At 41.7% G+C, this 14,078-nt stretch overlaps 1 protein-coding gene across 12 annotated transcripts in view; it reads left to right on the forward strand.

Annotated features, from left to right (window-relative positions):
• ST6GALNAC3 (ST6 N-acetylgalactosaminide alpha-2,6-sialyltransferase 3) overlaps window positions 1-14,078 on the forward strand; it is a 295,901-nt gene that overhangs the window by 210,900 nt on the left and 70,923 nt on the right. The window contains exon 5 of one of the 12 annotated variants that reach the window (XM_064147858.1): window positions 6,287-6,371. The exons of the other annotated variants lie outside the window; for them this stretch is intronic. Coding sequence (XP_064003928.1) covers window positions 6,287-6,344 — 58 coding nt within the window. The 3' untranslated portion in view covers window positions 6,345-6,371. Of the gene's footprint in view, window positions 1-6,286; window positions 6,372-14,078 lie in introns of those variants that run through there. 12 annotated transcript variants of the gene reach the window in all.

Raw genomic sequence — 14,078 nt, forward strand, 5'->3', positions numbered from 1 at the left:
TTTCCTGATAAAAGTTTTAAAGGAGCAGGACTATTTTTATCTTTTTTTAAAAACATCTAATCAAGAAATTAATCTTTTTTATGTAACTCAACCTTGCTGCCAGATGTCTTTAAAAACAGAGTGATTACTGTCGAAGTCTCTATTTATCACCAGTTGCCACATAGCTATGTCTTCCTAAGAGATATTAAAAAGATTAAAAAATACATACAGTGTTGCCATTACTCCACTATAATACCCATTGGTTACTGATAACTGTGAGTTTCCTGACGTGAGCTCCCTAAAGTGCACTGAGCCGTATTTGCAGTGTTTAGAAGACAACAACATATTGCAATCAAACCACATGAGATGCATTGAGAGTTCCTGCTTAAGTGAGAATAGCAATTTTATGAGGTAGGGGATAAAACACTACCGTGGTTTGCTACTTCAGATAAAGAGTTTCTGTACATCTGCCCACTCACCAGCTAGTAAAATTACTAGAAAATACTTTTCTAAGCAAAGGTGTGTCACAGAGGGGGAAATTAATTGGTGCAAGACGATATTCTATAAAAATATATAATTTATTAATTTTAATATTCTGAACTTTCACCACCCCCAACCACTGAATTTTAATATTAATATTTGTTCCTACACGGTTATGGGAGGCATTCTAGGAATAACTTCAAACAGTAACTTGTTAATAACTATTATTATTATCTAGCAAACATTCAAACTATAAACAGAGAGAGGAATTTCCCTGCAGCCAAATGCTGCTTGGGGTCAATATGCTGCTTGCCCAGTAGATGGGCTGAAGCTCTTTCTGCAATAGCAGGAGGCAATAGAAATTACAGAGGCATTAAAGCGTTTACTCACAAGTTCTTATTAATTATCAGTCACCCTTCGGGGCTACGTCACAGCCTATACATGTGTCCAGTCTTCAGGAACTCTGCCTGTGGACTTTGAGGCTCTGGATCCTCCCGGATTCAGGGAAAAGGATGCAAACATGCAAACATCTCTGACCTTGTTCTCCTGGCTTCTTCTGGACAGTCTGTTCAGGGATTCTAAGCAGGACCTTCAGGTGCAGAGGCAGGATGTCATGCAGTCTCAGCACAATGTCACACTGACCACACAGGCCGATGGCGTGCAGACAGTCCAGGTCTGCTCCTGGTAACTCGCAGCAGTGGAGTTTACCAGGCAGTGATAAGGCAGCAGGCATGCAGTAGGGTGCACAGCTGCATGGGAGACAGCTTCGTAGTGTGAAGCAAAAGCAAGCAGGCAGGCACTAGAGTGAGCAATGTGTGTGAGCACTGCAGGTGGGCACGTTGTTTACCTGTGTACCCCTATTTATCAATTATGGGCCAAGATTAATGGCCCCTTGGCCACCAGAATGACCAATCAGCTTGACAGTTAACCATAATAGGCAAGGGTCTGGCCCTTCCAAATATGGGGAGAGCATGGGCCTTGCACCCAGTAAGCCATAAAGTAGGCACATGGGCTTATACAACCCTGTTACACAGCCTGGACCCTGGGCAGGCCAGACTTTATGGCACCAGGTCTATTGTACCACTTCTGTGTTCGTTTAATGTGGTTACCTCTGGTGTGGGCAGAAAAACACGTCCAGGCAAGGCAAAACATGTATAAGCCTATTTTGGGCCTATAGGGCCTCCATGACAAGGTGTATGAGAAGTAATTTCATATATCTCACTGAATGATATCTAGATGTGATGGTTTGGGTGTTCCCCACCCCCCCACACTTTAGAAATCACCCAGACTAGTCTCAGTCGGCTCTGGGAATATAAATGAAGCTATTTATTTACAGCTAGCACAAAAGCAGATATTTACAATATATACAGTTATATACAGAAATATACAAGGTAAAAGGTAATACAGAAACACAACTCCCCTCCCAGAAACCTGAGTCCCCAGGAGGGGCTCTCAACCACCCCTACACCTTCCCCCTGCCCCTCTCAACCTTACCCCAGTCCCAAGGAAGAATGGAGGTTCGGCCAAGAGGTTAAGAAGTAAAGGTGAGTGGAGGGTGTGTTAGAGAGATGTTGCTCAGTCAGCAGCCCAGCTAGAAAGTGAGACAAAATGGCAAGAGTGTTATCCAATGTTTTCATTTCTTCTTCAGCAAGACCAGATCTGAGGGGAGTAGACATCACCATTGTTTTCCTTTCACAGCCTGTGATCTAGTTCTTCTCACCAAAACATTCTAGCTAGCTTCAAACTAGCACACTTCTCAAAGCCTTGGACAAGGAGGCAATACAGCAAAAGGAAAACTGTTTGAAGGTAGAAATAGCTTGAACCAGTGTTGGAGTATTTTCCTGTAAAATGTGGAAAGATTAGTAAACAAATACTGCACTAAAAATATAATTGGTAAGAAATGAAGCCTGTTCAAGGCCTCACACACACAAGTGGGAGGAAGACTGGGGAGAAGGTGTGAAATTTTGTGCCTCATTAATTTAATTTAGAACTCAGCGTTAATCAAGTGCTTGCTTATGCGCATCTATAATATGTATTTTTATCCATATAAAAACCAGGCCTTCTACGTTATTTGTGTGTTTGTTTTCCTGTATCCCATATAAAGAATTCAGGCTGCCATTTCAGAGCAGTGAAACTGTACAGATAGATACATAGACAGATATTTGCACACCCGACTTCAAAGGTCACTCAGGATTCACAGCCATGCTTCTCAGAGAACTTGATGTGCTATTGGGATATGCTACAACCTGCATTTAGAAAACAATTGCTGCCTACATCCTATACAGTTCCTGTGATACTCAAATTCTCTGAGCTTTTAACAGTGAGGCAGCTTTGCATTTAAAGAGCAACGTGCACAAGAGCAGCATGTACAATTTTTCTCAGGCATTCAAATCCTCAGCAGGTTTTGGAAGGTACAACTGTTTGGAGAAATGTAACTGCAGCTGTGGGGATTTATTGTTTATCTTGAGGAGTGTCTGCAAATACTCTGTCTGATGCCTTGGATATTGATCAGCAAGTAGCTTATACTGGGTGTGATAGGGGTACATTTTTACAGAGATATTCAAAGATTCAGCCATTTCATTTTCAAGATTCTGTAAACAATTCTTGTTTGTAGTAGAATTCAGTACAGTTCAGACACCACTCAGCTCAGAACCTAAGTAACCTGCCCAGTACATCAGTATTCAGTGAAAACGCAACTGCGAGGGAAGGAAAAGTTTCTAAATGCTGATATGTGTTCTTTGCAAATTTGCTGCTGTTATTCTGTCCTGATCTTTGGAGATTTCTTTTTCTTTGTTAGTATTTTTAAGTCAGTCATCCCATCAAGGATATCCTCTGTGCTATAGTTGTACTAGCTACAGAAAGGAGACGTAAATGCCCTGCCTAATAACATTCTCTACCTGGCTCACTAAAACTTTCAGAGCACAGGATTTATCGTAGAATGCTTTGGATTGGGACCTACACTAGACCAAGTTGCCAAAAGTCCCATCCAACCTGGCCTTGGATGCTTCCAGGGATGGGACATCCACAGTTTACAAGCCATTATCCCTTGTCCTGTCATTATGTGCTCCTGCAAAAAGGCCTCCTTCCAGCTTAAGTACTGGAAGGCTGAAATAAGGTCACACCTGACTTCATAGGAGAGATGTTTCTGCCCTCTGATTGTCTTTGTGGCCCTCTTCTGGACTCACTCCAACAGGTCCGTGTTCCTATACAGAACCCCAGAGCTAAACAATAGTACCCCAGGTGGAGTCTCACAAGAGCAGGGCTGAGGTAGATCACCTCCCTTGAAGTGGTCACACTTCTCTTGATGCAGCTCAGGATGTCATTGGCCTTCTGGCTGTGAGCACACATTGCCTGCTCATGTTCAATTTTTTATCTGCCAATATCTCCAAGTCTTTCTTTGCAGGGCTCCTCTTCATCCACTTGTTGTCTGACCTTTATTTGTGCTTCAGACTGACCTGTCTATGTGCAGGATCTTGTACTTGTCCTTGTTGAACTTCTGAGCTTTGGATGGCATCCCTTCGCTCCTGTGGGCTGACCACACCACACAGCTTGGTGTAGTCAGTAAACCTGCTGAGAGTGTAATCCATGTCACCAAGAAAAATGTTAAGCAGCACTGGCCCCAGTACCAAACCCTGAGGAACACCACTCGTTACCAGTCTCCACTTGGACATCGAGCTGCTAGGCACAACTCTTTGAGTGCCAGTTCCTTACCCACCAGCCAGTCTATTTGCCACATCTGTATAACCCTCCAATCCAGGGACAGGGATGTGTTGTGACACTGTCTAGGGACAGTGTCAAATGCTTTGTGTAAGTCCAGGCAGATGGTATCAGTTGCTTTTCCATTATCCACCAACACTGTAACCCTGTCACAGAAGGCCACCAAATCTGTCAGGCACAATTTACCCTTGGTGAAGCCATGATCACCCCCTAACTTTGTGCAAAACTTGAAAAACTGCTGCAGATGATGCCACTAGTGTAGAATAAGACAGAGGAAGGAAAGCAAGCAGTAGCAGATGAAATCCTAAGAAACAAACAGCATGCTTTTATCTTAACAATAAAAACAGAGATAAATGTCAGAACTGTGTGCTCTGTGTTCAGTTTGCTCTCCATATGTTGTTTTAGAGTTTTCCTTGAAGTGCATTCATTAGCGATGCGAGTGCTCTTGTCTCCAAAGAGCATCCCAAGCATCTTCCATGAGAGTATTTCTGAGAATATTGTAGATATCGCTTAAGCCTTGAAATGTCTTTGTGAGACAAGGAATATTTATCTACTTTTTACAACCTGACTTCCCTGAGAAAAGAACACTGGGGGAAAACAGGAGCTATTGCTGTGTGGAAATTTATGCCCATAGGGCTTTTTGAATGTTATTTGCTTACCATGAAGACATTTCAATCTCTTATAGTGCTAATTTGGGTTTGGAATGGTTTGAGAGTCAAAACAGAAGCAATTTCTGCTGCTCTACAGCCTTTTTTTCAGTCAAACATGTTAATGTCCCAGCGCTTCCTTCTACATGAAATTAGCAGTAGTCTCTTGACATTTTACAATCAATCAAAATATTAGGGGAAGAAAATAATCTGAAGAGTATTTGCAAAGCAATGTTCCCCTAAGAGAATTTTAGCTTCAATTTTTTTCAAGTATAATTTGTTTTCCTGTACTGTGTCCATCCATCTTAGCGTTGTTCCCACACCATCCACATTAAGAGATGTGACTATCATTTGTCATACAGCTTTTTCTTTTATCAAGGCACAGTTGTGTCTTTGCTGCAGATAGTGGTTGTGGGTTTCTTTCTGTCTTACTCTGTGTTGCTCTGGTTTTATATTAGTGGTGATACTGTTGAAATATGTTTTGTATTTACAGTAGAAGAAAGCAGTGGTCCTTAATTCCTCCAGGCTTATTTTATGGTGTTAAATTACTTTACCTCCTCTTCCAAGAAAGTAGAATGCTCCACAGCATTAGATTTCAGCTGCACTGTATGGATTCTGCTGGGCACTTTTCAGCTGCAGTAGCGTCCCAGAGCCTTTTCACTCCTAGAGATATTTTGGATCTCACTCTTGGTGTGCCTTGAGGATATGAAACTTCATTTAGCTTTATATAGGATGTCCTCAGGATATCTTCAAGCTTTACATACTTCTCTGACCTGTCTAAGCACCAGTGGCTTCCTGCCAAGCTGCACTGCTTTGCTTGCTTAGGAAAAAAGGCAGTGAATAGATGAGTACCTAAGGCCAGTTCATTGCTTATCAGTGGAAAATAGAGTATTTCAGGGAATATTTCTGAATGTGATTTAGGATGGTACCATGGGGTGGTATATTGAGAGGAGGCTTATTCCACCTCTGACCTTTTAATTCTGGATCACTTAATTGTTTTCCTCAATCTTTTAAAATAATAACCACTGGTTTCATATGTATTTGACCAGTTTCAGGATTGTGGCCGTTGGAGCTGATCCTCTAGCTCAGACATAGGGCAGAGATGAACATTCCAGGGATAGGTCACATAAATGGCAACAATAGATAAATTAATATAATTTCATTGGAGCATCAAGAACTTAATGTCTAGAAGCACAGCTTGTTCTCCCCTTTTTCTCCCGCTGGCTTCTGCTGCTGCAGCTTCGCCTGTCGTCCCCCAGCTGCTGTTTTCGCTACTGCTGCTTTGCTGCTTCGCCGCCGCTTGATCCCTCCCCCATCTCCCTTAAGGTTATTGTATTTTTTTTTTCCTTCTTTCCTTCTCTAGTTATTATCTCTCTTTACATTGTTATACTATAAGAAAATACAATTTCATCTTTCCCTGACTTTCAAAAAAAGGGGGTTTGTGTTGTGAATTTTCTTCCCAGGGGAAGGATCAGCCCAAACCCGGGACAGAATTTTTTTTGGCGCCCAACGTGGGGCTGAGGCTGAGGCAGAAGGACCCTTCCCCACAGCAGCAACAGCAGCGGGCTCAGCAGAGACAAGCGGGGCTAAGGCAGCGGCAGTGGCATTAGCAGGCTCGATGGCGTTAGTGGGTTCGCCTTGCGAGGACCTCACCGCCTCCCCCGGGACTGCTTCCGGTCCCCTGCTTGCAGGCAAAAGAGTCTTTGCCTCAGCAGCCTCTCTGCTGGCAGAGGCTCTGGTGTCAGCGACCCTCCTACAGATCAAAACTTTAGAGCCGCATTATCCATAAACCTGTTCCTCAACTTTATCTGTCTGATAAAGTACCAAGAGCAGCTCCATAGATTTTCTTTAAACAACTTCTGTCTGCATACCAGGACAGAGACTAGCATATGATCTAAATGTTTTCTTCATCATTACTTTGCATTTTTCCCTGAGGCTATCCTATTGATTTCAAAACCATGGTCATCATTATACTGAAATGGTGTCATTAATACATTGGACTCTGTGGGTAGATTATAATAGGAAGTTTCAAAATAATTGCCCACTAATGTGAGAGGGGGAAGTATATATAGTATTATATTGCTTGTGATGTAACCATTAAAATAGCAATTATGTGATAATGAAAAGACTCATTATGCTTTAGTTTATCTTTACATAATGTTAATAGCTAATGAAAACAGAGAAGATTATATCTAATTACATTTTACAATACAATAGTATTGCCCTTCCTGCAAAGAGAACGGTTTGTGCAGAATTGTAGATTTGTATGCTTCAGTAAAGTTTGTGTGCACTCTCTACCTACTTAAAACATGACTGCTGTAAGTCCTGTTTTATCAAATTAATCTTCACAAAAAAACATTTTTGACGTTATCAGAGGTAGTAAAATCTTGCAACATGGCTGCATTGAACAAAACATCAAAAGTAATTTTTGGTCCCACAGGATTGATGTGGCAGAAGAATGAATGTGGCTGGATGCTGAGTAGGTCAGTGGGATACTGTCTGTCTTTAAATAAATGAGGAATGTTAAATGTAGTGGTACTGGGAGTTACCTGCCCCCCACACACAATGAATTCACCCAGACTAGACTCAGCCAGCAGGAAGTTAAAGAATGAAGCTTTATATTTTATGGCTTAGCACAATTTACAAGCATATATTTACAATATATTACAGATATTTACAGTTATAAGTTAAAAGTAATACAGAAACACAACACCCCTGCCAATAGTCAGAGTGTCCAGGTGAGGTTCCCAAACACCCTCTTTCCACCCCCTCCCATCCTCGCCCTTATCTCAGCATCTCTCTCTTATGTGCAATGTGAGTTGGAGGAGGTTGGCAAGGGGTTAAAAAATGAAATTTTTAGTTGGGTTATGTGCAGGGTCATGCAGAAGCAGTTAATGTGGCAGAAGCCAGTGAGAGACATCAACTGCCTCATCTATGTTTGTGTCCTTCTTTTTATACATCTCAGCAAACCTATGAGTGAATTAGACATCACCATTGTTTTCTTTTCACAGCCTATAACCTAATTTTTCTCATTAAAATATCCTAATTAGCCTCAAACCAGTACACATGCAACTTTGGTTTAGTATTGCCTACAGCTGAGTAGTATTGTCAAGCACATGAAGAAGTTAATTTTCTGCTGTATCTGTAGGTGGAACATGCAAGAACAGAAAGAAAAACAGTACTTTGACACAGATAGAGAGCTCACTCTTCCTGTATTTTGGGATATTAAGCTTGAAGTTGAATGTGCTTAATTTTGCTATTTGTGTATCCAGATAAGATGATGCTCACTGATTTTTAAAGACACAGAAAGAGTGTCTTTCGATTTTCAATAATTTGCCTATTTCCTAAATGTAATGTCATGGCTGAACGTCACCTTTAAATGCCAAGTGGGAAGTGAAAATTATGTAATCTAATCCATTTCACTCTAAACCAGAAGTAAGAGAGATGAATGAAGCAGTTATGAGCTAGGCACTAAAAATAGAATTGAATTGATTTTTCTAAATATTATACCAAATGATGTCAATAGAAAACATCTTGCAGGAACAAATGGCTCAATTGCTTTATTCACTGAGCATCTTTTTCCTTCTGCCATTCTTCCACTGCTCAGGGTGGACAGACTGATCTGGATGTGAAGGTGGTCATAAAAGGGATGAGGAGAGACACAGATAGAGCTGCCAGAAATCTGTGGCAATTTGACTTCCCTACTTCCCTCCCTGAGCACCTGGAAAGGTAGAAAAACCTTTCACATTCCACCTTTCTACCATATATCCTGCTGCTGTTGCCCGTAACTGATGAAATGGTGAAGGCATCTACAGGCTGCCAGGGTGGAAGAGATATAGACGAGAGTAAGGCTAGAGGTCTGCTGAGTTATTTGGCACATCCACCTACAGGATTGTCTCCTTGGAGGTGATAGTTCTTGTATCTTTGCAAAGGCAGGCTTTAATTTTCTGTTTCAGTGAGTTAAACAGGAGGTTGAATTTGTGAGCCACAAGGTACATGGTTGTATGGTGGTGTTCAGAGTCTCTGAGTCTTTCTTTGAATGCCAGCAGAGCTCAGCCCATGCTAAAGCACAAGTTGTCTGTAAGACTTGAGGCCTGGCCCCAAGCAATTCCTGAATCACACAGAATCACACAAAGAAACATCCATGTAGGAAAAGACCCCCACAATCACCAAGTCCAATCTACAAGATTCACCTTAAACCATATCCCTAAGCACCACATCCAAACGACCCTTAAACGCATCCAGGGTGAGTAACTCAATCACCTCCCTGGGCAGCTCATTCCAGTGCCTGACCACTCTCTTTGTGAAAAAACTTTTTCCTGATGTCCAATCTAAACCTACCCAGTCTCAGTTTGAGGCCACACCCCCTTGTTCTGTCTCCAGTGACTTGTGAGAAGAGCTTCACAGCTGCCTCTCCACAGTGTCCCTTCAGGTAGTTGTAGATAGCAATGAGGTCTCCCCACAGCTTCCTCTTTTTCAAACTAACCATTCCCAGCTCCCTCAGTTGCTCCTCATAAGCTTTGTTCTCTAAGCCCTTCATCAGCTTCGTTGCCCTCCTCTGGATCCACTCCAGCACCTCCACATCTATCTTGTATTGCGGTGCCCATAACTGAACACAACATTTGAGGTGTGGTTTCACCAAAGCTGAGCACAAGGGGACAATCACCTCTGTATTTCTGCTGGCCACAGCATTTTTAATACAAGCCAGGATACCACTGGCCTTCTTGGCCACCTGGGCACACTGCTGGCTCATATTCAGCTGCTTGTCTATTGCAGCGCCCAGGTCCCTCTCTGCCAGGCAGCTCTCCAGCCACACTGCCCCAAGCCTGTAACGTTGCTTAGGGTTGTTGTGACCCAAGTGCAGGACTTGGCATTTGGCCTTGTTTAAACTCATCCCATTAATGTTGACCCATTGATCTAGCCTATCCAAGTCCCTATGAAGGGCCTCTCTACCCTCAATCAAATCAACACTGACACCTGACTTGGTGTCATCTGTAAACTTACTGCTGACACTCTCTATGCCTGAATCAAGGTTGTCAATAAAGATGTTAAAAAGAAGTGGTCGTAACACAGGTCCCTGAGGAACACCACTGGCATTTAATCTTCTCTGCCTTCTCCTTACACCTATCTAGGGCTATTCCATTTGGTTTAGATAACTCGATCCACAGACTGTAATGTCACTGTACTTCAGTCACAAACTGTTCCTTGGTCATGTTTCTCCTTAATGGGATGCTTGTTTCCACTTGGTGTTTCTTGCTTTCCTTCACATATTTCCTCCCCTTCTTTATTATTTCTTTATGGGTATTTTCCACATTTCCTTTCCTCTTTGATTTCCTGCCTCAGTTTTTGTAGTTATGTAGTCTATATAGCTTTCTTCTTTCAACCTTTCTGCCTTTTGTTGTCAAATGTATTTCCTCAAACTCGCTACCTGTTTTTTTGCCACAATGTCTTTTAAAACAGCTTACAGACCTGCAAGCTGTCTGATGCAGAACAGCTCTCCTCTCTGCACCCTTGCCCTTGTGCTTGCTCTTTCACTTGAGTCCTGGAGCAGAACACCTGAAAGCCTGATCTGAAATTGCAGATCCCAACTCAGTACATCCAGTGCTTAAACAAAAGCAAAATATCACAGCGGGATGTAGAAGCTGTGCATGATTATTTATTGATGATTGTTGGTTACAGGAATTAAAACAGCAGGGAGCTCAGATTTTGATCAGAAACCAAGTAATTTTTCTGTACACTTTTTATTGTAAAATGTGAACATAGCATAAACCCATTGTGTTCATGCTGTTAAATTAAGCTCTGGCCTGACCTGCTGTATGAACAAGGCGTGTTGTCTGTTATTCAAGTATGTAGCTCTATATATGCAAGGACTGACAAAGGCTTGGAGCTGTTATACAGCTATATAATCTGTCAGAAACCTTCATGTCAGCATCCAAGTGCATGAAGCATCCAGCACACTGTGATTTCAGTGTTAAAATCAGAGGGATCTGATATGCAGCTCCCTAACTGGAGCTAGGACAGGCTTTCAGTGAGATTCTAGCACAGCAGACTCACTTCCCATGCTCCATAATGTTATCATGAGTGAAGTCCATGTGGTTCATTTTAGCTTTTTCTAAGTACTTTTTTATTATGACAGCACAAGATACACAAACCCTATGAGGAGAGGCTGTGGGAGCTGGGGGTGTGCAGCCTGGAGAAGAGGCTCAGGGGGGACCTCATTGCTGTCTACAACTACCTGAAGGGAGGCTGTAGCCCGGTGGGGGTTGGTCTCTTCTCCCAGGCAACCAGCAACAGAACAAGGGGACACAGTCTCAAGTTGTGCCGGGGGAAGTATAGGCTGGATGTTAGGAGGAAGTTCTTGCCAGAGAGAGTGATTTGCCATTGGAATGGGCTGCCCAGGGAGGTGGTGGAGTTGCCATCCCTGGAGGTGTTGAAGAAAAGCCTGGATGAGGCACTTAGTGCCATGGTCTAGATGATTGGATAGGGCTGAGTGCTAGGTTGGACTGGATGATCTTGGAGGTCTCTTCTAACCTAGTTGATTCTATTATTCTATGATTCTAAGATAGCCAGACTGGTAGTGACTTTTGTGTCTTTATGTTCTACAGATATAAATTATTTGCTTTTTGGTTTGGTAACATCACCAACTGCTGAGGGAATTGATGTTTAATAGGTTTCTAAATAAATAAAACTAAAGTATAAATAAATAATGTGTGGTTTATTAGTCCAGGTGTTTTCAGCATTGCTGAAAGTGGTTTGATGACAGCCACCAGCACTTGCAGTGGAAAAATCCTTGATTTCTCAGTGATCATTATCATTATAATAAACCATAATTGAAAGATTACAAAATTGATTCTTTTAAAAATTAATGTTGCATGAGTGAGTAGACTCTGTGGCATTCAGATTTTATTCAGTGTTACTTGGAAGGGAAATGGCTTGTTTTGTTTCCCAGCAGAAAACTGCTGATTTTCAAACAATCACATTAGAGAAAGCAGTCCTAGAGGGTCACAGGAGACAACAGACCTATGCTTTACCCTCTCCTGATGGGTTCAGAGAAGAGCCAGAAAGAAAGGAAAGTTACATTCATTATTGAGAAAGCCTTAGGAAAATCTGTTTGGCCAAGCAATTTTATGTGAAATGAGAGTAGGAAATATTTGACTGCAAAGAACATAAACTACCTCTATCAATACGTAATTTTCTGGATCAATTTGTCCAAATGATTATTAAGAACAGTTTCTAAATTTGTTTTGCTTTACCACTTCGAAAGGCTGTGAAAGCATTCTCTAGTTAAATGGATGGAAGTGTTTTTTTTTAATAAATAAAAAGACAAAAGTCACTTGTAAGGCAGTTTAAAGTGCAAGGTATTGAAAACAGCAGGAAACCTGAGAGCCTGGCATAGCAATCATACAGTACCATCCGCCCCAATCAGGAAAGTGGAAACCACAAATTTATCTTTGATGATTTCCTGTAAATATGCCCTTTGAGGACAGATTGCCCTGCCCAGTCTTGCGGAAAAAGCTTGGAGTTAACATCTCTTCTCACCACAACATATGGATCTCAGCAAGCCCTGCTTCTCTATTTCTGAAGTCATTCCTCAGGTGGAAAAGTCTGAGTTTTCTTCAGTAAGGTGTACCCAGTTTTCCAGATCTTGTGCTGTCCTAGTGGAAGTGATTTTATCTGCGTTTTCCTTCAGAATACCATGCCTCACTTTCCCCTAGACTGCAGCAGCAGAAATAGCTTTGCTCTTCCTAAGTGCGTAGCAGCATGTGCTAAGGGCTGGGGAACTTTTGGGTCTCTTTCCAAGTGCCCTCAGCCACATACTCTACACAGGATAACCTCTCCTTTGTGGTGTTTGCAGGATGGCTGTTTTGTGTTTTAGGAGTGACTGGTGTAGACTGGAGGGTCTGGTCTTTCTTCCTTGTTACCTCTTAGTAACTCTTTGTTTCTTCTGATGTGTTATTTGGTCTGAAGCTCTGGGATTTGCATCTTGGTAGCTTGGCATTTCTGGTCAGTGCCACATCCCACATTTACGAGACATAAACAACAAAGAAGCTCAAGAAATTGAGGTTAGTTGAGGCTTATTCTTTTCCCATAAATAAATTGAAGAGAGCCCATTGTAAAGCTAATGTTTATGCACCATTTTGCATTGTCCAGATAGTTTGAAGTCTCTGAAGAAGATTTTTGTGCTTGAATTTACCGTATGCATATAATCTACCACATTTCATAGGTATGCTCTTAGTTGATAACAACCTCCTATTGGCCTGATGCAATGTTTTATTAAGTAGAGGGACAGTTCCCAAGCCCATCTTCCTTCCTAAGATTGAAGTCAGTGTTCTTCCTGCAGTTAAATTTCATTAATAATATTTAGCATTTCATAATACATATCAGCCACAGACCTTAAAGCACTGCAGGATATTAAATCAGTTTTAATTTCCCCATTTTCCTGATTGTAAAACTCATGCAGGGAGTAATTTGTCAAACTGTGCACAGGTATCATCCTGCAAGTCTGTAGACAGAGCTATGAGGATATCCCTCAGTCAGGGTTTGCAGATGAGCCTGATGTACTTCCCTGACTTTCAGAAAACACAAGAATTTATTCTTGGCTATGTGAGTTCATGCTTACCTGGGAGGGGGTTCTGGATGGCTAAGTGGTGAACATATTAAGCGGAATTTAATAAACAGGCAGAAATTAAACTTTCTAAATAACTCACCAGAAATTGCACATTTCAGAGAATTCTGCCTAACTAGACCCAGCTCTTGCATCTTGACCTCTGTGCCAAGGTCACACTTTGCAGGAGAGAGGGGTGATCACTAGATTTGGGAAAGAATCTTAGAAGGCATTGGAGCAGTTGCATTCCTGCCACTTTCCCATGGGCAGCACTGCCCATCAAAGATGTTTCCTAAATAGCTCTGATACGTCATTCTTCAGCTGCATTAGAAATAGCTTTAAGCAATAACAGAATTACAGCAAGAAAAGTGCCAGCACTTTATCATTCGTTTGCTTGATTTAGTGTATAGAGGTACCTATTTGAAACAGCATTTACTTTTCTTGAGCTCATCATAAAACCCACTCGGAATGGAAGTGTTTAAGGTAATGATGGCTCCAATTAATTCTCTTAGAACAACATGACTGGAATCAGATAAACCATTTTCTCTTTTCATTAGCCATTTCTGAGCTGCTATGAGTGATCTCATAGCATGAGGGGAATGAAATTAACCAAAGAGAACACGATGAAAATAGTTCACAGTATGCTGCTA

This window comes from Pogoniulus pusillus, chromosome 8 (genome assembly GCF_015220805.1).
Source record: "Pogoniulus pusillus isolate bPogPus1 chromosome 8, bPogPus1.pri, whole genome shotgun sequence".
Classification (NCBI taxonomy): Eukaryota; Metazoa; Chordata; class Aves; order Piciformes; family Lybiidae; genus Pogoniulus; species Pogoniulus pusillus.